The sequence below is a fragment of the Dipodomys merriami genome, unplaced genomic scaffold (genome assembly GCF_024711535.1).
Source record: "Dipodomys merriami isolate MVZ:Mamm:240054 unplaced genomic scaffold, mDipMer1.0.p SCAF_10, whole genome shotgun sequence".
In the NCBI taxonomy this organism is placed as follows: Eukaryota; Metazoa; Chordata; class Mammalia; order Rodentia; family Heteromyidae; genus Dipodomys; species Dipodomys merriami.
The window spans coordinates 27,441,850-27,465,492 of record NW_027202271.1 but is presented as its reverse complement, the minus strand read 5'-3'; the positions used below and the strand labels follow the sequence as shown (position 1 = coordinate 27,465,492).

Below are 23,643 nucleotides of genomic sequence, written 5' to 3'. Positions count from 1 at the left end.
TCATTTTGAATTATTCATGCCACTGAACCAAAAAGAAAGAAGGATGTAACTATTGGATGTAACTACTACAATGAGAGCAGAGACATCGAAGTTTTGAGTCTATAGAGAAGTCTGGTTACTAATAGTTCTGTCTCTAGGCATGAAAGTTAACACAAAACCCAGAATCCCCATAAAGGAAGGCTCAGCAAGGATTCTGACCTTTCATAATGAAGGCTTCATGTCAATCAGGAAAGGAGGAGACTTAATCATAATGTAAACCATTTTTTGTAGGTGCCTTTATAAGAATGTTTCTTTAAGACAGTATTTGAATGGGTACACTGAGTGAAGGATGTTTTCACCAAGGCAGATGGGAATCATTTGGTTGGTTGAGAGCTCAGATAGAATTAAAGAGAGAAGAGTACCAAAGGATTAGTGTTCTCTCTCTCTCTCCCTCCCTCCCTCCCTACGTCTCTCTCTTGCTCTCTCTTTCTCCCTCCCTCCTTCTCCCCCTTCCCCTTCCCTTTCCCCTCTCCCTCTCCCTCTCTTTGTCACCTGGGTAACTGTATTCTCTTCTTGGGTATCAATACTTTGGGTTCCCAAATCTTCAGACTGTGGGATCAGTGCTCCAACGTCTCAGGTCTTTGGCCTCCGGCCTATGGCCTTTGTGTTACATCACTGGTTTCCTACTTGGCAGATGGCAGATGGTGGGATTTTTATGATTATATAATCATGGAAGCCAAATCCCATAAATAAATCTTCTCTCTTTTATCTACAAAAAACGTATTCATGCTGTTTCTCCAGAGAACCTTAGCTAAGTGTCTGCTGAGGGCAAAGGAAGCGAGGGTATATGGCGGGGGTGGGGGGTGATATTAGAAGATATAACAGACATTCTACTGATGTCACCTCTCCCTCATAATGTATAGGGAATGTTGGAGGTGATTCCCTTTAAGAATTGAAATGGAAGAAAAATGAAGACTTCCTAGGGATAGAAACAATGACTGATTAGAAGTTGTGTGGCCTCTTTTAGGAGAGTGACAGCTCTTAGTTTTCCATTTTCCCTTTCATCCATAGGAGTGAGAGTAGGTGTCATTTATTAATCCCACAGTAAATTGTTTCCTTTCACCTTCTTTGCACTTCTAGCCTTCTCAACATTGTGATAACCAATTCCTACCATTAAATGTTTCCCTTTGTTTGAAACTTTCCTGTTTGTAGGTTGTTCTAGTTCTCTGAAAGGCTAATCACAGATATAAACCCATGGTCCACCAGGATAAGCAAAGAAAAATATGGAATAGATGGGAAAGAAATGTTGTGGTTGATTGGACAGAAAAAAATAGATCAGCTAACAGGATGTCTTTGTAGGTCAAAGACAATATACCAGAATTTCTGATGTTGAAGGTCTAGACACTGGCCTGGGGAATAGTGAATGAAGTGAAATGGAAAGGTGATTTCACTGTGATTAACAAGACCTTTAAGCCATAAGGCAATGATGCTACTTGGGTCATTCAAATGACTGTTGAAATTAAGAATGATAATGCCAGGGTACGAGGTAAGGAGAAAGATGTAGATGAATCAGAATATGTTTTCTGAAATTCAGTGATAATTTTTTATTAGGAAAGCACATTTTAATGGTCGAGATAGACTATATATAATCGCATAAATTATTTTCCTCTCTTCAAAATGCTAGACAAATGCATAATGAAAATGTCAGCCATTGTCCGTCTCCCATCTCAAGCAATAGCTTTATAACTGCTGGCAGTGAGTCCACACAAACATGCACATTTGGCTGTGGAAGGATGCAGGAATTTTAAATTGTCCTCCAAGGCATACAAAATAAAAACAAAAGGTCATAGATTAATATTTGTCCTTGGCTGAAATTAATGCAACTCTTTTTTGAAGTCCTCAGTTATAATGATAAAAGAAATATTGTTAGGATTCAATGTTTAATGGTCTGGCAATGGTAGTGTAATTAGTCTGTTCACACTCAGAAAAACATGAAATGATTATTAGTGAATGATGAGATTAAGAAGAGTAAGAAAACAATCTGAGGCTACTCATATCTCATTTCAATGTGCTGTTCAAAAATGGTTTCACTTTATATGGTATTTATAAATTTGATTCCTCAACTTTTCTCTTGCTGAAAGGATGTCTTTTTGTTTTAGGGGGAGGGAAAAGTTAAGTGCTGTGATTTCAACTCAGGACCTTGTGCTTGTTAGGAAAGTACTCTAGTGCTTGAGCTACACCAATCACCTTTTTTTCATCAGTTATTTCTCAAGCAAGATCTCAGATTTTTGCCCAGCTCAGTCTGGACTACCATTCTCCCATTTATACTTCCCAAGTAACTGGGATGATAGTCACTCACTGCCACATCCAGCTGTATATTGTTTAAGGTGGAGGTCTCTGGAATATTTTGCCCAGGCTGGCTCTGGACTGTAATGCTCTTGATTTCGAACTGGCATGTTGCTGAAAGCTTTGCAGTGATGGTACAGTTAGTATAACCCAGCATTTCCCTTCCAGGAGACACAAAATAGCACCAACACATTAACTGGATATCACATCATATAATTGGTATGATGTTATGCTCTTAAAACTGTCATTAATGTTTTAGCTGGATTTGCCTTGAAAGTGTTTTGATCATATTTACATGCTGTGTAACTTAGTTACGTCCACAAAATAGTCCCTCCAGATAGAACTCATTAGGTTTGGTATTTTACCCTGGAGTATACTTTGCTGTTTCCCTTTATAATTAATGCATCTCTGTGGATCCCGTTAGCATTGTTACATAGGTCCTGTCTCTACCTGCTACAGAAAGACACTATATTCAGTCACATTCTCTCATCCTGTTGCAAGTTTTATTTCTGCCTGATAAGTGCAGCCTAGAGTCTACTAAATTCAGCAAGTTAAACTTTTATATAGGCTAAAAACAGATACTGGAGCACAAGTCTGGGGATTCAATACTTTATGGTGCAACTTTATCTCCCCAAAGATCTTTTCGCTAAGCTGTAGGTAACTCCTTCAAGCACAGATTTGTAAGCCTAAATCTTAACGGCAGTTTTTCTTAAGATGGTAACAAATCAATTAATATTCAATTATAAAATCCCCTGTTAATATACTGTGATCTGTTGTCTACTCTCCCGTATTTCACCTTATCTGACTTTTGTCTCTTGGGTTTGCATTTCCACACATCTTTTCAACACTAACCATAGGGATACCAATCAAATCCATTTAGTAACATTAGCTAGTAGGTTGGAAGATACAACCAATAAAGTACAATGGAATAGATGCATTATGATTAGTTTCTAATTGTTTTGAAGGCCACAACAGAATAAAGAGCCAAGGAAAAATGCAGAAAGGTAAAGGAGGACTATTTATTTCCAAAATAAAATTATCTATATTCCTCGTTGATAATAAAAATGATACATATTCATTTTAAAAGTTTCAAATGCATAAAAATGTAAAGGAAGTAAAGGTCATGCAAATACCATAGCTCCAATAGAAATTCATTAACATCTGGCAAGGAGTTATCTATGAAACATATATGCTCTGAAAATATCTGATGTTATAAATAGGCTCATAATAAAGACACTATTCTCTAGTGTGCTTTCCCATCCAATAACATATCAAAGACAAATTTTCCACAGCAGTATGTATAGCTGGATAATTTTAATGACAGTTGCATTAAAATGCAATTGTATGTACGTGCTATAATATTTAATTTATTTAACCCATCGTCCATTTCTATTAGGAATATTTAAGTTGTCCCCAAGTTTTTACTATATAGGTGCCACTAAGAATGTCTGGGTTTTTGTTTTTGTGTGATTTTTAAAAATTCATTAAAATAAATTAAAGTTACTCAATTAATTTAAACTTAGTTAAGAATTGATTACTTGAAATTAATTATTTAAAAATTTCTTTGTTCTGGACTGGGAAAGTGGCTTAGTGGTAGAGTGGTAGAGTGCTTGTCTAGCATGCATGAAGCCCTGGGTTCTATTCCTCAGTACCACATAAACAGAAAAAGTTGGAAGTGGTGCTGTGGCTCAAGTGGTAGAGTGCTAGCCTTGAGCAAAAGAAGCTCAGGGACAGTGCCCAGGCCCTGAGTGTAAGCCCCAGGACTGGCAAAAAAATTCCTGTTCCGCTGATGCCTAGGAAGTTAGACTTTTACCCTTTTGTTGCAAGCTTCCTGCAGCAAGAGATTCTGGAAACCTCTGGAAATGGCTTCCTTTGACAGTTTCTATCCAGTATCATAAAGATTCATTATCCTTACTTTGTTCATTTTCTCAGTGGTGCTTATTAAACCAAGTATTTTTAGTTATGTGGGCTTATAGATAGCTATAATTCAACTTAATTTGTAAGGAAATACCTGCTCTGTGTGGGCTAAATACAAAACCCTGAAGAGGTGCCCTCTAACACTGAGGAAGTATATAGAGGCCCTCCCCTCATCCCTGAAATGGGTATGTACTAATCTCAGAAACCTGTGAATATGTGACTTTACAGGAAAAAGGGACCTTGCAGGCATGGCTAATTTAAGGATCATAAACAAGGAAGATTTCCTGGATTATTTGAGTAAGCCAGTGCACTTACAAGGGCCTTTAATGAGGAGAGAAAATGGTCGGAAAGAGGAGGAAGAGGAGAGACTACAAGATGTTATGTTGGAGGTGAGCTGAGCAATGCAGGTGGCCTCCAGAAACTACAAGAGGCAAGACAATGGATTCTCCCCTAGCTTCTTCACAAGGAATGCCAAGGACTATTGACCTTTAAGAACTGTAAAAATAAACCATGCTACTTGAAGCCACTAAATTGGTAGTTGTTTGTGATAGCAGTAATAGAAAACAAACAGTGTCTACCACCTAGTAAAAGAGGTAAGCTAATGCAGGTGACTTTTAGAAAACTCACAAAGTAGGTCCCATAGATAAGAAACACAAAGAAATTGTTATGGAGATGCTGAAAAAGTGAGTACTTTGTGCTACCACATCAGGGGGACTTCCTGGAGGACAGCAATTGTCCAAATCCAACAGGAAGCAGTAGGAGGAAGGGCACCGTTTTATGGCAGAAAATAAAAGCAAACAAAAAAAATCGGATCTAGATTTTTGGGAACAGCTATTTTTTTCGTGAGACAAAAAGGACTTGATTAGACAGGCCCTGATGGCTCACACCTGTAATCCTAGCTACTTGGGAGCCTAAGATCTGAGGATAGTGGTTCAAAGCCAGCCAGCTCAGGAATGCCTATGAGACACTTATCTCCAATTAGTCACTAAAAACGCCAGGAATGAAGCTGTGGCTCAAGTGGTCCAAGGTTAGCCTTGAGCACAATAGGTCAGGGACAGTGCCCAAACCCTTAGTTCAAGCCCCAGGACTAGCACAAACAAAAACAAACAAAAATCACTTGATTAAAATTTCTTACATTCCACTCAGGACATGATAGGTCTCTGAGTTAGCAAAATATTTATAATAATAGTCAACAGCTAAACTGTATGCTAAATATAGAAATAAGCATTGGAATATAGATATACGGACTAGATAAGCACTCCCTCTCTGCAGAGAACATGCCTTGGCCAAGGCTGGGCCTGGCTCCTTTCCATCTAAGCAAGGTGGATGGGGAGGAACAGATAAAGACTAAGGACTAATAATCGTAAAAAGGCATCTATTAACATATCATCTTTATACAAATTCCACAGCTCCTACCATCTTGCAAATAAGCTACAGATAATCAAACAATGGAGCCCAGTTGAATGTCTTTAGCAGACAGAGACAGTGAGGACTCTCTTGGAGATGACAGAGCAGATGCGAGAGAGCAAGCCCTCTTTGGTGGTGGGTTTTGCTTGTTTTGTTTAGCTGATGTCAGAACGCAGGATCTTGAATAATTCCACATGTAGCTTGGGTTTCACCCTGAGACAATTACCCCCCCCCCCAAATAAAACATTTGTTTAAGCTATTCTGTTTTGGAGTGTGGGAAGCAAGGAATGCAACTGTCCAGATTATCTACATTATTCAAGTCTGCTATCTGTCATTCTCTGGGCATTACTTGTGGAGATCATGCCTTCCCCAGTGATGCCCTCTCCTCCACATACCCCAGTCACCCTTGCTTTCTTCTTTCTTCTTTGGATGAAATTAATTTGTTTTTGTTCTGTTCATCTTCATTCCAAAAGAAATCCAGAGGAGCACTTGTTCTCCATTGGCTTACTCCTGTAAGCCAGGCCTGATGCTTCTGAAGAAGAGTGCAGACTGATCTCAGTGATCCCCACAGCCTGGGATGTATCTGAGTGCTCTGGGGACCCGCTTTCTTCACAAGAACTGGGCGGATAGCAAGCATTCTCTCTTCTCTCACTCCCTGTCTTTCTTTCCAAGCCCAGAAATGTGACCTCAGACTGACTGCATTCAAAAGGGATGTTTTGAGTTCTATCTTTTCTCAAATCTTTATCCTGAGGTGCTGAATAACTATTCTGGCTTTCATCATCTTCCACTGGAATGCTTGGTACCGTATCCAGAAATACAGGAGAAGGACACCTGAAGGATTTCAATGATGTTGGAGGGTCTTCTGCAAAAAATAAGCTGGCTTGAGTGTTTTCAAGAGCATTCAGGACCTAATTAACAAAGAGGACAAACACTGAATTAAATCTGAATATCACCCTCTATTACCCATCTTTACTCGCTCTACCTATTAAAGACTATTATCTAATTTTCGTGGAAATAATTCAACTATCAAATTTTACATTAGAAAAGACCTTATGTCTTGTGAATGGCAACTGTGTGTGTGTGTGCATGTGCATGTGCGTGTGTGTGTGTGTGTGTGTGCGCGCGCGCGCATTCACATGTGTGCATGTGAACTCAAGGCCTGACCTTCTCCTTTAGCTTTTTTGCTCATGGCTGGTGTTGTACTTCTGACTTTTAATTGGAGATAAGAATCTCATGGGCTTTCCTCCCTAAGCTGGCTTCAAACTACAATTCTTAGATCTCAGCCTCCTGATTACAGCTATAAGTCACTGGCATGTGGCTGGTGTGATTGTTTTGCAATCTAGAAAGATGATTTATTAGGCTAGACTTATCTGTTTGGGACTGGATTTGCTTCATTGATAAAGAATTCACTTGGATATATAAGTCATTCTTAGGCTTAGATGTTCCATAGCTCAGATTTCCCATAACGTAAATTTCCCATAGCTCAGTTTTGAATAAAACCATGTAATATATACATACTTCATTCATTGAAGGTCTTAACTTTGCCCGAGTTGCAGCACACTGGCCTGCCAAAGAGAAAAGCCTGGCAGAGAAGTTCCGAGGACAGGGCTCAATTTTCTTGTCTAGAAGTGAGAGACATGAATCAAGACCTCTCTTCTCCATCAATTCCATAAGGAGATCTCGCTAGAAAGAGGAAGAGATAAGCTTATTACCTAGAAGTTGATTTGAAAAATAACTAAAAAGGAAATCAAGTATGCCAATGGTGACAATTCTTACCAGCTGAATATGTTTGGGATCATCTAACACCACTTTACAACCTGTCAAAACTTCCATGATTACCTATAAGGTAATATATACAAAGTCAGCTATATATATTGAGAATATACATGTTATCTGTTGTAGCTATTAATCACAATGAATACAACAGTTCTAATTGTTTTATTTTTACTATTTTTTGTTTTCACTGGTAACCAGAATTAAAATATAAGATAGCAGTAAGTCAATGAGCCTAGATGTTAAAGCTCTTTGCATATTTCTTCTGAGAATTAAGAACATTCTTGGCCAGCTAGGAATGTGGCTTAACAGTAGAGTGCTTGCCTCACATGCATAAAGTCCTGGGTTCGATTCCTCAATATCACATAAACAGAAAAGGCTGGAATTGGTGCTGTGGCTCAAGTGGTAGAGTGCTTGCCTTGAGCTAAAGAGCTCAGGGACAGCGCCCAGGCCCAGCCCCATGACCAACCAAAACAACAACAACAACTAGAACATTCTTGGCAATAAAAATATCTCCTCGTTAACTGGTAGTAGTTACTCACAATTCCAAAGCTGAAGACATCGGTTTTAATGGAAAGTTTCCCCTGTCTGATATACTCTTCTGGCATGTACCAAAGGTCTTTCCTGCTGCTGCTGGTCATATTAATGGTAGAACTCTGAGGTTCTAGGTGGGGTCGGAAGTGTGCCATGGCAAAATTAGTCAGTTTAGGTTGAAACTGATCATCCAAAAGTATGTTTGCACTGAAATTGTGATGGAGGACAAACAAGACACAACATCATAGGGATGTTAATAAAATTACAACATAGTAAGCTCACCTTTTTATCCGATTAATTCAAAACATTGACAAAATGAAGCCAAACATATATTTCCATGGACTTCAGAACTCTTAAATCATTTTCTCTTAAGGCACCAATCTAAGTATGGTATAAAACCTCACCTATGAAGAGTGGGCATTTCACATTTACAGAGATAGATAGATAGATATATAGATATGAAAATTGTGAGAAAAGCTTCAACTATGTCAATAACTCAACCAAAGTTAACCATAGAGCAGCTTTCTTTGTGGTTTTCTTACATTTAATGACAACATGAAGTGAGTTTTAATCAGCTAATAACTAAGGGTTTCTTGTATGGAAATAGTTGGACTGTGGAAACTTGGCTTACCAGCACACAGCCACTAACTAGGAATGATCTGCTTTTGGTGCTGGTACTGAGGCTTAACTTCAGGGCTTCCTGCTTTCTCTAGCTTCTTTTGCTCAAGGCTAGCTCTCTGCCACTCAAGCCATACTTTCATTTCCAGCTCTTTGGTGGTTAGTTGAAAATAAGAGTACCACAGATTCTGCAGAGGCTGGCTTTGAACTCTGAGCCTCTCATCTCAGCTTCCTGAGGTGTCAGCTACCAGTGCCTAGCTTCAGGGCTCTTGGTAGATCCTGCTTTAATGATAGCCCAACCCCACAGTTCCATCTTTAAGAACTATTTGCTCTGACTTTTGAGTTTCATTTAAAATGTAACTAACTGCAGAAGTTAGATTCAGTACATACTTCTCTCCATCTCTTCCTCCCCTTCTCCTCTTTTGCCATCTCCTTCTCCTGCTCCTTTCCTCTTAACCCTTCTTCCCTACTCTGGCTTAAGTAGTTGTTCTCATACAATGGCAGAGGCCTGATGGTGCCAAAGCTGAATGCACAAAATACATAAGAAGGACCAAATCCTTTCTAGATATAAAAGAGAGGGAGCAAGAACAACAATGATCCCCATAATTGGAGGCAATTATTTGACCCGTGACAAAATTAGTGGAAATTTCCTGCAACTGGTAAATCCTACATCTGTGAATGATAGGCAGAGGTGATTTGAGTGCCCACAAACACAATGCTTACTCAAGAAACCCACCAAGAACCTGGGGTCAGTGAGAGGTCATCAACAAGACATGGAATTATTCGAGTGCTGCATTTACACATTGAATAATGGCACTGGGTGAAAAGAAAAGTTGTTTACCAGCAGACCTTAGTATACGTCATAAATCTTGAGTTCAGTGATTTACTCTGTTCTAAATAAAGGTTAATGGCAGCTATGGAAGAAGGATGTTCTGTTTCAGGAAGAAGAAAATCACAAAAAAAAGCCCTTCCACAATCCATGTCCACCCTAATTCTTTCTTCTGCCTCAACTGTAAATAGAATGTTCAAACATAAAGTGCCTTCAGCTACAATGCAGGACAGCTGGGTAAATTTACTCTGTGGGATAAAATAGACTAACAAAATAAAGATGGTAAAAAACAACTAAAATTACAACAATGGATTGCAAAGGGGGCAGCTTGGTTGCAATCTGGCAACCAAAAACCAACCAAGCAAACAAAAACCAAGAAAAGAAAATGCCCAAAGAACAAAAAATAAACACATAAAAATGACATTAGTATATGGTGGACCAAATGGACCACACTTTCAATTTGCTGTTTTTGCAACTTATTTTTTCTATGCTTGACTGCAAGCTATTTACTAACACCCAGAGACCATCAGCTCTCCTGGTAGGTTTCTTAGCAGAAGGACTCTTGGTTATACATTGAAGACATGAGGGGAATTCATCACAGGTGATGAGTTTGTGTCCTGGCTCTGGGCTTGTTACTTTATCTCTTTATTAAGGTGGAGTCTTGACAACTCCTTTGGAGGATCTGAATCTTCTATGCAACACCCTTTTATAGTGAGAATTGTTTTGTGTGTCAGATTGCTTCCAAGCTTCCGGGCCTTAAAAAGTAAAAATGATACACCTAGATTAAAAGGCAGGATTTGAACTTAGGTGCCAATGTTGTAGTTGACATGTAAGAACATAACCAATATATGTACATGTGTATGTGTCTATGTGACTATACTTAACGGAATTTACCAATACTCAGCCTTTGTGTTTATGAACCCTCAAGAAAGCTCAGGGCTCCCCTCCCCAAGTTGGCCCCAGAGACCAAGAGAACTCAACTCAGGCCGCTTTGGTGGCCTGACGTGAGATCACATATCGTATGTCACAGCTGTGACAACAGTGCTGCACCTCTCCACAGATGTCCTGCCTCCCCTCAGATGAAGCAAGGCCCAGTTTCCTCAGACATGCGTGTTACTGGAAAAGTGGTTACACATGCCTCCATTTCAGCATGCATGGTCTCTTGCCTGGAATCATATGGACCTAAACCTAGTTTCCTGTTGGTTTATGGGATTTTTCTCTTTCCCCCAGTGAGCCCAGGTAATGTTTTAGAATGAAAGTTAGTTGGTGCTTTACAGCTTGATGATCCTAAGCTTTCTGTGCAGAAATTTCATCAAAGATGTTCCTCTGTGAGATAATGTACCTCACTAAACTAACACAGTTTGTTTGAACTTCACTTTCCATGCAAGTAAAAGGATCTTGCAATGTCCACTTCACTAGGTTTTCATCAAGATTAAACCTTTAAAAAGTAAGTAAAGCTGGGCACCAATGGCTCATGCCTATAATCTTAGTTACTCAGGAGGCTGAGATCTGAGGATCATAGTTCAAAGCCAACCTGGCAAGAAAGCCCATGAGATTCTTCTATCCAATTAACCACCAGAAAGTTGCAAATGGAGCTGTGTCTCAAGTGGTAGAATGCTACTTTTTAGCAAAAAAGCTCAGGAAAACTGCCAAGGTCCTGAGTCCAAACCTTGAGACAAGTACAAAGACACAAAAACAACAACAACAAAAACTATAAGTAAAGCTCCTATTATTTAGAAAGGACTTCAAGATACAGTTTAAATAATATGGACTGGTAGCTGGACACTGGTGACTCAAGCTTATAATCTTAGTTACTTAGGAGGCTGAGACCTGGAGGATCATGGTTCAAGTCAGTTCAAGCAGAAGCATTGGTTGTGAGACTCTATCTCCAAATATCACCACAAAAAATCAAGGCTAGTGGCTTGGCTCAAGTGGTAGAGTATCAAGCTAGCAAGCAAGTCAAATAACCATGTTTAAATCCTAATAACACACATACACACCCACACCCACACCTCCCACCCACACACGGTCAACACTGAATATAGATTGGCCATTGTCCTTCTTATACCTTATCTTAAATTCAAGAGGTTGGGTTGGGTAATATTAGAAATTCAAGGGTATTGATTGAAAGGTTAAAGTTTGAGGCAGTGACCACCACGTGTTGCTTGTTTCTGTCTAGCAAAGCAACACGTGGTGGTAATCAAAGCACCTGGTTGATTGTGTGCCCATATAAGACCTGCAAATCCTTAGCTCGGGGCTCTCCTCCTGGGCTCTGCTGTGTCGGAGTGTAGGACGAGGCCCGAGCTGCAGCCTGTTTAAATAAAACAGCTGTAGAGTCTGACTCTCGGTGGTCTTCTTGGGGGGGGGGTCCTGAGGCCTTGGCATTACATTGATGATGACAGTGGTACAACAGGGTATATCCTGGTCCTCAAGTCCTGCTCACTCTAACCTTTGGTTAATCAGTACAATGTTAATTAGTTTCAAGGAACCAAAGTCTTATACACATTTAACTGAAGCAATATTTCTAGGTAATTTGACAATAGAGAGGGAAAAAAAAACCTTTTTGGCATGTATTGTACCTGCATGTACATATCTATCTATGTCTATCAAATCAATGTTGAGGTTTAGGTACAATAATAAAGGCAGGAGGGAGCTGCGTCCTTAGGCAAAACTGTTCTTGTATCTAGGGAGTTGTGGGGGGGGGTGAGCAGGGGAAAACACTAATCTGTTGCTTCCTGCCCAGTTTTCCCAACTACTCAGTCTTTCTACTCTCTCACAAAGGAAATGATCCATGCATTTACTCACTCCAACCTTAGAGCCATGATTAATTTCCACTTTAAAAAAAATCACATTTTTAAGCAATTTTTTCCTTCCTTTCTCTTGGAACTCTGTTTAACTTGGCAGGAGACAAATGGCAATACAATTAAAGAAAAAGATTTTATAGGACACATTAGAAATATTCACCAAGATTATCCCCTCACTTTGGAACCATTAGCAGGAATGAAACGTGCTGAGGATAAAATGTGTTTCCATTTAAAATTGTTCATAAATGTGAAAACAATTAAGTTTCCTAAAGGATGGGATGGAAATAACAAGTAGGTTTACTGCTTTCAGATGCTTTTATGTGATCCTGTAATTCAAAAACATCTTCGTTGCCCAAATAAAAATGTAAGAGGCCCTTTGCCAAGAATACAGATTGCAACTCTTTGGGATTCTTTTCTTTAAATCCTTTCCTCCTCAAATTCCACCATCTGGAAGTGAGTTTTGTTTTTATAACATTCTATTTGAAGAGTTCAAATTACTAAAGCATTTTTGGGGGCTAAATAAACCACTAGACTTGTTGAAAATACCCTTGGAACGTGGGTTTGGCTTCCTCCTGTGGGTGTTCTCCAACTGAGACCTCCACAGTTTCTTCCTTAGAAAGCCATTTACTCATGCTGCTTGAACAAACCAAGGTTGACAATGCAGAGTTCCAGGCCTAATATCCCTCTCAAAGATGGCTGGCTGCCTGCTATGATTTTCATTATGTGTTCACTGACTACATTACCGAATTTTGCACCATAAATCCAATCTACTCTCCTCAATGTTTCTGCTTCACACACCCTCTAAGAGGTGGAGTGGTAGAAGCCAATATGCTCCAAGTAATCCCAAACCATTAATCTCATAATAAGAGGATGATTACTGGACTCACACAAGCATGGAATGTCACCTCCTCTTCCCTACCATGCGACAGAGGCAAGTTATTAACTTGGGACTTTCTCCTATCAAACTGAGATGATAACAATTAAAACCTACAGTCACCATTGTCGGCAGATTAAGAACAAGGTATTTAGTGGGTGTTTGCATCAGGTCTAATGTCCTTTGGCTTTCATTGAGCTCCCTAATCCGCAAACCTGAAGTCTTTCTGTCACTCTTAATACGTTCGTATTTACCAGTGCAGACAGGATAAACTGAACTTATTTGTTCTCTTCGGGGGTTCTTTATGCTGTGCCTCTCATATTGAAAGTCCGTCTCCCTCCCTAATGTTCATCCAATCCTCCACACAGCCATAAGATGTGCTTCTACCACATGCATCTCCCTGTACTGCTCTGAATTCCTGTGCTCCTCCCTCACTGTTCCCACTGGACAACCTCAACTGTACCATTTGGTCCTTAACTGGAGGCCATCGCATGTTGTTTACAACAGCACAATGCTGAGCCAAAATAAATGGGATCTCTATTTATTTAGAGGTATTATGTAAACATTCTGAACTTGGATAAAGCAAATATTTAGCCCAAATGGTGCCAACCATCCTTCCATGTGATTGGCAGACATCAGTAATTGAGTTCAGAAAGCACCCACCCTAAGATCCTTCTCAACACTGCACTTGGGAAATCATTACCAATCCATCATAGATGGAATGTGAGCTAAAATTGATTTGTCATGGCTGCTAGAGTGTACTGCCTCTTTTTCAGATGAGATAAACGAAGCCCACATGGCTGACATGACTTATTTCATGCAAAATAGCTTAATGTCAGCACCAGGACTAAAACCTAGCTCTTCTAATTCCCTGTTTGGTGCTCTTTTATTTACTACAGTTAAGGAAGGTGGGGGGGGGGGACCTTTTCATTCAATTATATGAATAAAAGATTAAGAAACTGTCGATTACAAGGAGGAAGGATGAATTTTTACTTTTTTTTTTCTTTAGCTGTTCCAAAGACAAAATAAACTAACACCCAGACATTGGATTTTAGCTTTAAATACAAAAAAAAAACTATAGTAATTAGATCTGCACTCAAATGGAAAAGGAACGCCATGTGCTAGACCCTCCCTCATGGCTGGAGTTCAAACACAGGTTGGAAGGAGCACACAGGAGGTAGAAGAGATGAGTCTAACATTACGGGGGAATCAGATCTGGACTGCACATTCCACTTACGACCTCATTTCAAACTCATACCCCCATCTAGCAGGTGCAGTGGTGTCATGCTTACCTCCAGATGGCACAAAGGTCATACTCTTAAAGAGTAACAAGAGACAGGGACAATAATGAGATCACTGGGGTAGTTGGGGAAGGAGAGAAGGAGAGAAAAGATCAGGGAGAAAATAATCATTTCAGAAGTTTTCTTAAAAGAGCAATTCCAGTGTGGGATAGCAGCTGCAGGTATTTCCTTCAACACTCCTAAGCTCCACCCCGTAGAGAGTCTGATCAGCATAAAGGTTGCCTGGCATTTTACAGCTTTTTAACCAAGTTTTTATATAGATAGAATTAATTATGAAGAATGACTGAGGTAAAGACTTAAAAATTTTATCTAGTAATTTGAAACTGTCTTGGAACTTCTTCTGATAGTTATTTTTTCTAATAATTTTGCTTTTATTATAAGAATGGAAATACTCCTTGCACATTTTTAAATGGATGGAAGGAAAAAAATAATCTATTAGAAAACTAACCTGGTACTCAGTATGTTGAAAATGAACTTTACAACTTGTGGGCAGGAGTGGGAGGGAAAAACTGGGAAAGAGTGAAGGAAAGGGTGACATTGTAAAAAAAGAAATGTACTTATTACCTGACTTATGAAACAGTGTCCCCTCTGAATATCACTTTTATAATAAATAAATAAATAAACCTACAGTCTCTCTATCTAAATAAACCCTTGTTGATATTTTGGTACGTTATACTTTCAATCTTTCTTGTAAGTAATCTGTAGTTCTATAGAGCTATAATTATGTATACAAGTATGTACTATATACTATTTCATTTTGTCTTCTTTCTTTTTTCACTTTATACACATTGTTCCGTGTTATTTCATACTTACAACATCAACTAATAACATTATTTATAATGTCAACTGATTTATGATAAGGTTTTCCATGGCCCACTAATCTGAAGACTAACTATAGAAAAGAAAAGAAATAATATCTTCTATTTTTCACTCCTTCAGCAAAAATACTTCCTTGATTTACTCAGGAAAAAGGTCACTCTGTTCTATATAGATTTTGACAAGTGTTTTTATTGAGCCAGTTATCAGGCTATCCAATAGATGATATTCCTCCTGAAAGCTGTCATTCCCTACAAACAGTTAAAAAATTGTACAACAGCTGGGCTGGGAAGGTGGCTCAGTGGTAGAGCGCTTGCCTTGCATGCCTGAGGCCCTGGGTTCGATTCCCCAGCACCACATAAGCAAAAAGAAAAAAGCAGGAAGTGTGCTGTGGCTCAAGTGGTAGAGCGCTTGTCTTGAGCTGAAGAGCTAAGGGACAGCGCCCAGGCCCAGAGTTCAGGCCCACGACCGGACCCCCCAAAAAAATTGTACAACAAAAACAAAAGAGGCATGTATTCCAGCACATACAAGGCCAAGAACCACAGAGGTTCAGGATTAAAATGAAGTGGAATTTTCCTTTAAGAGAGATGAAGGTGAGTAATCTAGGTCTGACGATTGACAACTGATGTTTGTCTGGGGATTGATTGTCATTACCATCTGACACATGTTCGATGACCTGAATGAACGGTGTTAGTCTTATTCCAGCTCTTAGAGAATAGGGGTGCAGGTCACCAAACAAGAGAATTAAGTCTATGGTAAGAGTTGGCACTAATTAACATCTTTGCCTTGCAGTTCAGCAGAAAGACTTGGAGTTCAATGGCTGTGAGAAGGGGTTGATAGGTGACAGAGCAGCAGGGATACACTGATGAGCCTTTGTAAAACCACAGTTCTCAAGCTGATGTTTATAGCTCCAGAACTTTGTACTCTAACACATTAACATTCTGAGTGGGTATAGTCTATTGACGGACATGACTGAATGCTCTTCCAAATGAATCCATCATTAGTTACATTTCCACCTCAATTTCTGCTTCTTCCATAGTATTTTTCCTTAGCTCTGATTAGATCTCTTTGGATATCCTCTTTGGATATATTCACTTATTGAGGATTTTGTCTGCCAGTTTTACTTAAAATTATTTTATAAACCAGTATAGGGGAGACTGTTCTGGAAGAACTGGCCTCTTCAGTTGTGATACTACTTGAGAGAAAGCAGATTTTTTCTCTTCCCACACACAACTCCAGACAAGTCTCAGAGTCATTCACCACAGCTCAGTTTAGCAAATATAGTTAATTCTTCTCATGAATAAGGCTCCTTCTAATCTCCTATTTACCACATTCTTTATCTCCAATCATGTTTTATCCTCCAACCTGCAAATCTTCTCAAGAAAATCTGTCTTTCTTGCTTGGAAATGCTTTTATGTGTGTTTTTTCTGGAGCTCAAACTCAGGGCTTTGCTGTCTTACTCAGCTTTTTTTTTTAACCTACAGCTTAGTGCTCTACAATTTGAGCCATGCCTCCACTTCCAATGAGGAAAAGTATAGATAGAAATATGTGAAATATGACCCACCTGTGGTGGTGAAAGGTATAGTCTAAAGCTCTGTGATCATTTACCTGGATATACTGCCACAGATGACTGAGCATGGTTGAATGTTGTGCAAATATCCAATGGCTTTGGATACACCAATTAATATGCTGATTCGGATGTCCCAAGAGAGTGGGGCTGTGTTACCCTAAGAAGACAGTGGCAGTAAGTTTAGTTACATTTTCTGAATATAAGCTAATTTTCCAATATGTCAAGAAGGGTAAGGGACAAACATGTAGGTTTCTTATGAACCTATTTTGAGTTCCAAATGGGTTCTTATCTACTACTGATGATGGGCCTACTTCTTTAGACATGATAGAAATATTTAATTTTTTTTACTTTTCACCTTCTTCTCTTACTTTTTTATTAACATACATTACTGGGGGTGTTGGGGACTCTGTGTGACATTTCCATACACGTAAGCAACCTCACCTTCTCACCCAATACTTTTTAAATTTTAGTTTGATGAAACATGACAGGAGTAGGTATATGGCTCAGGGGTTGAGCCCTTGTCTAGCATGTGAAAGGGCCAGGATTTGATTCCCAAATCCACAAGATACACATGGGAAGGTGATACTATTCAAAAGCCCCTTAAAGAAGATTTAAAAATTACTTGGGGCCATAATAGTATCAATAACTAAAACTAGTTTTTTGTTCTCACTCTCCCTGAAAATTAAACTATTTGCAATCAATTCTTAAACTTATCCTTAAAATATGTCATAGAGAAGATTATGGCATTCATTTAACTCTTTCTTTTTTATTTAAATTTTTATTTTGTTATTTTTATTATAAAGGTGATATACAGGGGGTATAACTCATCACTTTTATGTCTGACCTTTGTACACAATGATATTTTCTATAAAATTATGCAAATTAAAGTTACCTGGGAAATAAGAATAGCCAGGTTTTTAGAGTCAGTACGGAGTAAGAAACCAACAAATATGTGGCATGCATGTTGTTTGGAACTCAAACCCTCTAAGTATTTATGCAGTTTCTATGAGTTAGAAATTAATTCTTGAGCCCAGCTTGGTGGTACATCCCTGTAATCATAACTACTCAGGAGGTGGAGGCATGAGAATCTGGAGTTGTAGGCTGGCTCAGAAAAAGTCAATGAACAAGGAAGCAAACAAACACAACACAAAAAAACAGAAACAGGGCTCTGCTGACTCACTGCTTGCTTAGCATGCTTGAGGCCCTGGGTTCCATCTTCCCTACAGAACTAGGAAAAGCCTATTTTCTTGGTAGAGCCCTCATGTGCATATGGCTTGACTTTCCAGTTCCCATGGATCTCAGCAGACCCTCCCTTACCCTTGTGCTTCAGCAGGTCACAGGACCAGGCAAATGATAGACATGACTTACTTCACACTGTAGTCGGTCGAAAAGGGTTCCATTGCTCATGTATGGATAGACCAGACAGAACTTCTCCATCTCCATAAAATACGCAGCCAGTTCTAGTATGTGGGGATGATGGAACCTTGAAACAGAAGGTTTTGAGAACCATCAAACTGTCTGTTCGGATAGGATACGAACAATTCACTGCTTTGGAAACATGGAGAATAGATCAAAAAGTAGATAAACACAGCCAAGGCAGAAGCAATTCCACTGGACATATGACACAGATTTGCTTTCTGTACAAGTACTACAATTATGCACATAAAATGAAATATGTATATGTGGGCAAATTTTTATGAAAATATGTACAGATTTCATCAAGTTTTGAATTTTGAAAACTTGGACAACCCTTCAATAATTTTTTTTGGGGGGGTTGGTCATGAGGCTTGAACTCTGGGCTTGGGCGCTGTCTCTGCTCTCTTCAGCTCAAGGCGAGTGCTCTACCGCTTGAGCCACAGCGCCACTTCTGGTTTTCTAATGGTTTATTGGAGATAAGAGTCTCACAGACTTTCCTGCCCAGGCTGGCTTTGAACTGTGATCCTCAGATCTCAGCCTCCTGAGTAGCTAGGATTACAGGTGTGAGCCACCGGTGCCCGACTTAATAATTTATTTTTATCAGTATGAAACACCATATACTTTTGGTATTTATAGATAAAAAAATAATGCAACAGAAATTGATCATCTGATTATTTAAATGTACAATGTAAATAAAATCACTAAGTTACAGTATCTGAATAGAAACTGGTTTCTATTCATTCATTTATTGAGTATTACTATGTCAGGTACTAGATCTGTCCCCGGTTACAAGCTGGGACGAGACAGCAAGTCTTCACAAAAATTATATCCTTACATAAAATCCATGTAACTAGTAATTTCATGCCGAGAAAAACAAGCCACAGATTTCTATATCAGTGTAGAATATCTCTCAGGCTCCCTTCCTAATAATAATTTATTAGCCTACTAACAAAACTACTTCCTTGAGTGTATGTGCCATTGCTATGAACACCTCTGGATGACAGATAATCACTATGAAATATAAAACATGTGACATTTACTAGAAATTCTGTGTAATTCAACAATCATTTATTAAATACTATGATGTCCTGGACATGGTTGGGAATATTAAAACAAATGAGGCTGTGGAAAAATGTTTATTTTTTATGTATATGTATGCATGCTGCTAACAGAGCTTGAGATCACTGGTCTTTTTGCTCATGGCTGGTGTTCTACTACTTGAGCCACACCTCCAGTCCAGAATTTTGCTGAAGATAGAGTCATTCAGACTTTTCTGCCTAGGCTGGCTTCAAACTGAAATCCTCTAGATCTCAAAGTCATGCTTGGCTAAAAAATATTCTACTTATAAAGGACTATTTGCTTTTGTAGCAACTTATACTCTGTCTCTCACATATACAAATGTATGTACGGTGTGTGTGTGTGTGTGTGTGTGTGTGTGTGTGTGTGTGTGTGTGTGTGTGTGTGTGTGTGTGTGTGTGTGTGTGTGTGTGTGTGGCTATAAATAATGTGTATATAGCTTGGGATTAGTTTTATCCCTCATCTCAGGGTGTGTCTGTATGTATACATAAATACATACACATGTATATATACATGTGTGCCATTCCTGAAGATTGAACTCAGGGCCTGTATGCTGTCCTTGAGCTTTTTTTGCTAAAGGCTCACACTCTACCACTTGAACCACAGCTCCACTTCCAACTTTTTGCTGGTTAATTGGAGATAAGAGTCATGGACTTTCCTGCCTGGGGTTGGCTTTGAACTGTGATCTTCAGATCAGTTTCCTGAGTAGCTAAGATTACAGGTGCAGGTCACTGGGCTCACCTAAAGACTTATTTTTAATTTTTCTGATTTAAGGTCCCTATACATATTTTTATTTGTACTAGATCTATTAAAATGAAAAGCAATGGACAGAAAAGAAATAGAAGAGGTAGATTCAGCTACTTCAACAGCTGATCTAAACCACTTGCTATATGGTTCTCTCACAATCTAAAATAATTCTGAGACAAAGTATTTTGGGAGGCAGAAGATAGCAGAAATGTAGAGACATAGATACTGTCATGGCCTGATCCTCTGCTCCATTGCCCACGGAATAGAAATGATCATTTGCTTTTTTTATTTTTTGGTCAGTAGTGGGGCTTGAACTCTGGGCCTAGGTGTTGTCCCCCAGCTCTTCAGCTCAAGGTGAGCATTCTACCACGTGAGCCACAGTGCCACTTCTGGTTTTCTGGTGGTTAATTGGAGATAAAGAGTCTCATGGATTTTCCTGCCAGGGCTGTGGCTTTGAATGGTGATCCTCAGATCTCACACTCCTGAATAACTAGGATTACAGGTGTGAGCCCCTGGCAGCTAGCTCATTTGCTTATTTTTAAACATTACTAACCAAACAGAACAATGGATACTGTAGAGGTCAATGAGGTGTGAACATGGAGATGCTGTGGAGAGAAATTGCTGGTTTGAAGCCCGTGAAATCTCCATAATGACTTGCAGATTCAATATATCACTATTAAAATTCTAATTACATTTCCCCCAGAAATAGGAAAAAAAAACTTCTAAAAATTTTAAATCATGAAAGGCCCCAAACAGTCAAAGCAATTTTGAGTAAGAAGAATAAAGCTAGAGGCATTTGCTTCCTGGTATAAGCTATAGTAATCAAAATAGTATGTGATGGCATTACAACAAAAATATAGATCAATGGACCAGAATGGGGTTTACAAATAAACTTATACATACATGGTTAGTTAATCCTTAAGGAAGATATAATATAGCAGATGGAAATTTAAAAAATTCTTTGATGAATGGTGTTGGGAAAACTGACATGGGAAAGCAGGAAATAGCACTGGTCTCACCTCAAATTCAAAAATTAACTGAAAATGTACTTAAGACTGAATGCAAGGTCTAAAACCACAAGGCTTTTGGGAAAATAAACAAACATAGAAAACAGCCTCCTTGACATTGGTTTTTGCAATACCTTTGGAGATGACAACAAGAATAAAAGCAATCTTGCTGCAATTTTATTTTTTCTGGTTCTGGGGCTTGAACTCAGATCCTGTGTGCTGGCCCTGAATCTTTCTATGCTCAAGGCTGTGCTCTACCACTTGAGATACAGCACCACTTTAAGCCTTTTCAGAGTAGTTTATTAAAGATAAGAGTCTCACAGGCTTTCCTGCTCTGGCAGGCTTTTAACTGAGTTCTTTAGAGCTCAGCCTCCTGAGTAGCTAAGATTAGAAGCATGAACCATCAGTGCTTTCTTTCCTTTCTTTCTTTCCTTCCTTCCTTCCTTCCTTCCTTCCTTCCTTTCTTTCTTTCTTTCTTTCTTTCTTTCTTTCTTTCTTTCTTTCTTTCTTTCTTTCTTTCTTTCTTTCTTTCTTTCCTTCTTTCCTTTCTTTCTTCCTTTCTTTCTTTCTTTCATAAAAGACTAGGGAAAATGAAAAAAATAAAAAACTTTAAATCCCTGAAGAGGAATAGGATACTGTAGAGCACAGACTAAATATAAAAAAAATGAGCAAAATGAGTAATGTATCTATGTTACCTTTTGTATAAGAGGAGGAAAATAAAAAGGCAAATACTTGTTGGACTATACATAAAATATCTCTAGGAATATATACAACAAACAGATAACTGTTGCCTTTGGAGATCCACCTGGATTGTGGGAGAAAGTCTTTCTTGGTTTCTTTGCCCTTTTGGAATTAGAAAATGTCTGAATCTTACTTTTATATGCAAATGACCAATCACTGGAATTTGAAACATTTTTTTAAACCAGCTATATAGTAGGTATTTAGCTTCTGCTGTTTTAGTTTCTGTTCCTGTGGATAAAGCCATGGAATTCAGTATAATTAATGTCTTCCGTCCCTCCCTTTCCATCAACCCCCAACTCTACATATCTTTCTGAGAACAGCTGAAAAGAACATTTCTATGTATATGAAGGGTGATGAGTGAACTCCACAGGGTTAGAAGCCTTCAATGAAGAAGAATTTATAGCTACAGATAGGAATATATTATGAAAATGAAGTCATTTAAATTTGTCTCCAAGGACTGTAAGATTCATGAATGAGTTCCCAGAAAATGATATGCACATTAAAAGCATTTGATGTCTTTGTCTAGAACTCTCTTCCTGAAGAAAGTCTCAGTGATGAAACTGTTTCTCAACTGAAATGTCTCTAAGGAACAGGAGAAGGGGGAAATACATACAATTTTTGTTCGAAGAATTACTATTCAGTCATGTTAGTCACACACAATTTAACCTACTTCCTTGTGACAGTTTCTTGTTGAAATATGTTGAAGTGAATTATGTAAATGGTCTATTTTAAAATGTACTTTAAGGAATATATTGAAGCACATGTCAAAAAAGGAACCCAGTGTTCTAACACCTAACCCACATTAATTAAATGCTAATCACTGTGATTTAAAATCAAAGATAAACAGAGATGAACCCAGGCATGAAGGGGAAAATTCAGACAAAAATATACTCACAGAAGTAAAACTTCAAGTTCAGATAAAAATCTTTTCCAATGTTTCTCATATTGTATTTTCTTGTCCTAAATATATGGAAAACATAGAGTAAGATTAACAAAAGGAAATCTATTTCTGAGGGGTCTGAAATTAGATGGGAATTAATTTAATTAGATAATATTAAAACTTTTTGGTATAAACGAATTTGAATTTCTTTTTCTGGCTGATAGATCTTTAGCTGTCATCAGATTTTCAAAAAAAATTCATCAACCCCAAACAGAGTTACAATCATTGCTAAAAAATTGTTCACACATATGTCATGTTGCCAAATTCCAGATTAAAACACTTTCAGCATATTTTCATAATTTACATAAATTCAAAAATATTAAAAAAGTATTCAAGAAAGATTCAATGACAGAAACTGTTGATCTTACAAAGAATCCAATTCATATTACCTGTATTCTGAGAATTTCATTATTTATAAGTTGGCTCAGTTGCATATGTCAACTCAAAAAGTGTCAGAGGCTAGCCTAGAGCCTGATATATGAATATTGAATAAATTATTAAATTTATTAACATTATATAGGGTACCTATTCAGTTCCTGGTATGTTATTAATTTTGTATGTGTGAGCTGGTATTGGGGCTTGAATTCAGGGCCTGGCCATTGTATTAGCTTTTTTCACTCAATGTTAGCAATCTACCACTTGAGTCACACTTCAATTCTTTTTGGTGTTACTGGAGATAAGAGTTTCATAGACTTTCCTGCTGGAGCTAGGTTTGAATTGTAATCCTCAGATCTCAGACTCTTGAGTAGCTAGGATTATAGCCATCAGCCACCAGCACCCAGGCCTGGTGTGTGTGTGTGTGTGTGTGTGTGTGTGTGTGTGTGTGTGTGTGTGTGTGTGTGTGTGTGTGTGTGTGTGTGTGTGTGTGTGTGTGTGTGTGTGTGTGTGTGTGTGTGTGTGTGTGTGTGTGTATATATATGTATATCTATATGTATATATATTTGTTT

General features: G+C 38.5%; 1 protein-coding gene across 2 annotated transcripts in view; it reads right to left on the bottom strand.

Moving 5' to 3' along the window:
- Nucleotides 1–1,586: 1,586 nt before the first annotated feature.
- Nucleotides 1,587–23,643, bottom strand: part of Irak3 (interleukin 1 receptor associated kinase 3) — a 38,571-nt gene continuing 16,514 nt past the window's right edge. For both annotated transcript variants that reach the window (XM_069988161.1, XM_069988172.1), the window contains 7 exons: nucleotides 22,652–22,716; nucleotides 18,137–18,251; nucleotides 16,807–16,925; nucleotides 7,965–8,163; nucleotides 7,426–7,488; nucleotides 7,168–7,332; nucleotides 1,587–6,557 (listed from right to left, as the gene is read on the bottom strand). In XM_069988161.1, the coding sequence (XP_069844262.1) occupies nucleotides 6,111–6,557; nucleotides 7,168–7,332; nucleotides 7,426–7,488; nucleotides 7,965–8,163; nucleotides 16,807–16,925; nucleotides 18,137–18,251; nucleotides 22,652–22,716 (1,173 nt within the window). In that variant the 3' untranslated portion in view covers nucleotides 1,587–6,110. The remainder of the gene's footprint in view (nucleotides 6,558–7,167; nucleotides 7,333–7,425; nucleotides 7,489–7,964; nucleotides 8,164–16,806; nucleotides 16,926–18,136; nucleotides 18,252–22,651; nucleotides 22,717–23,643) is intronic.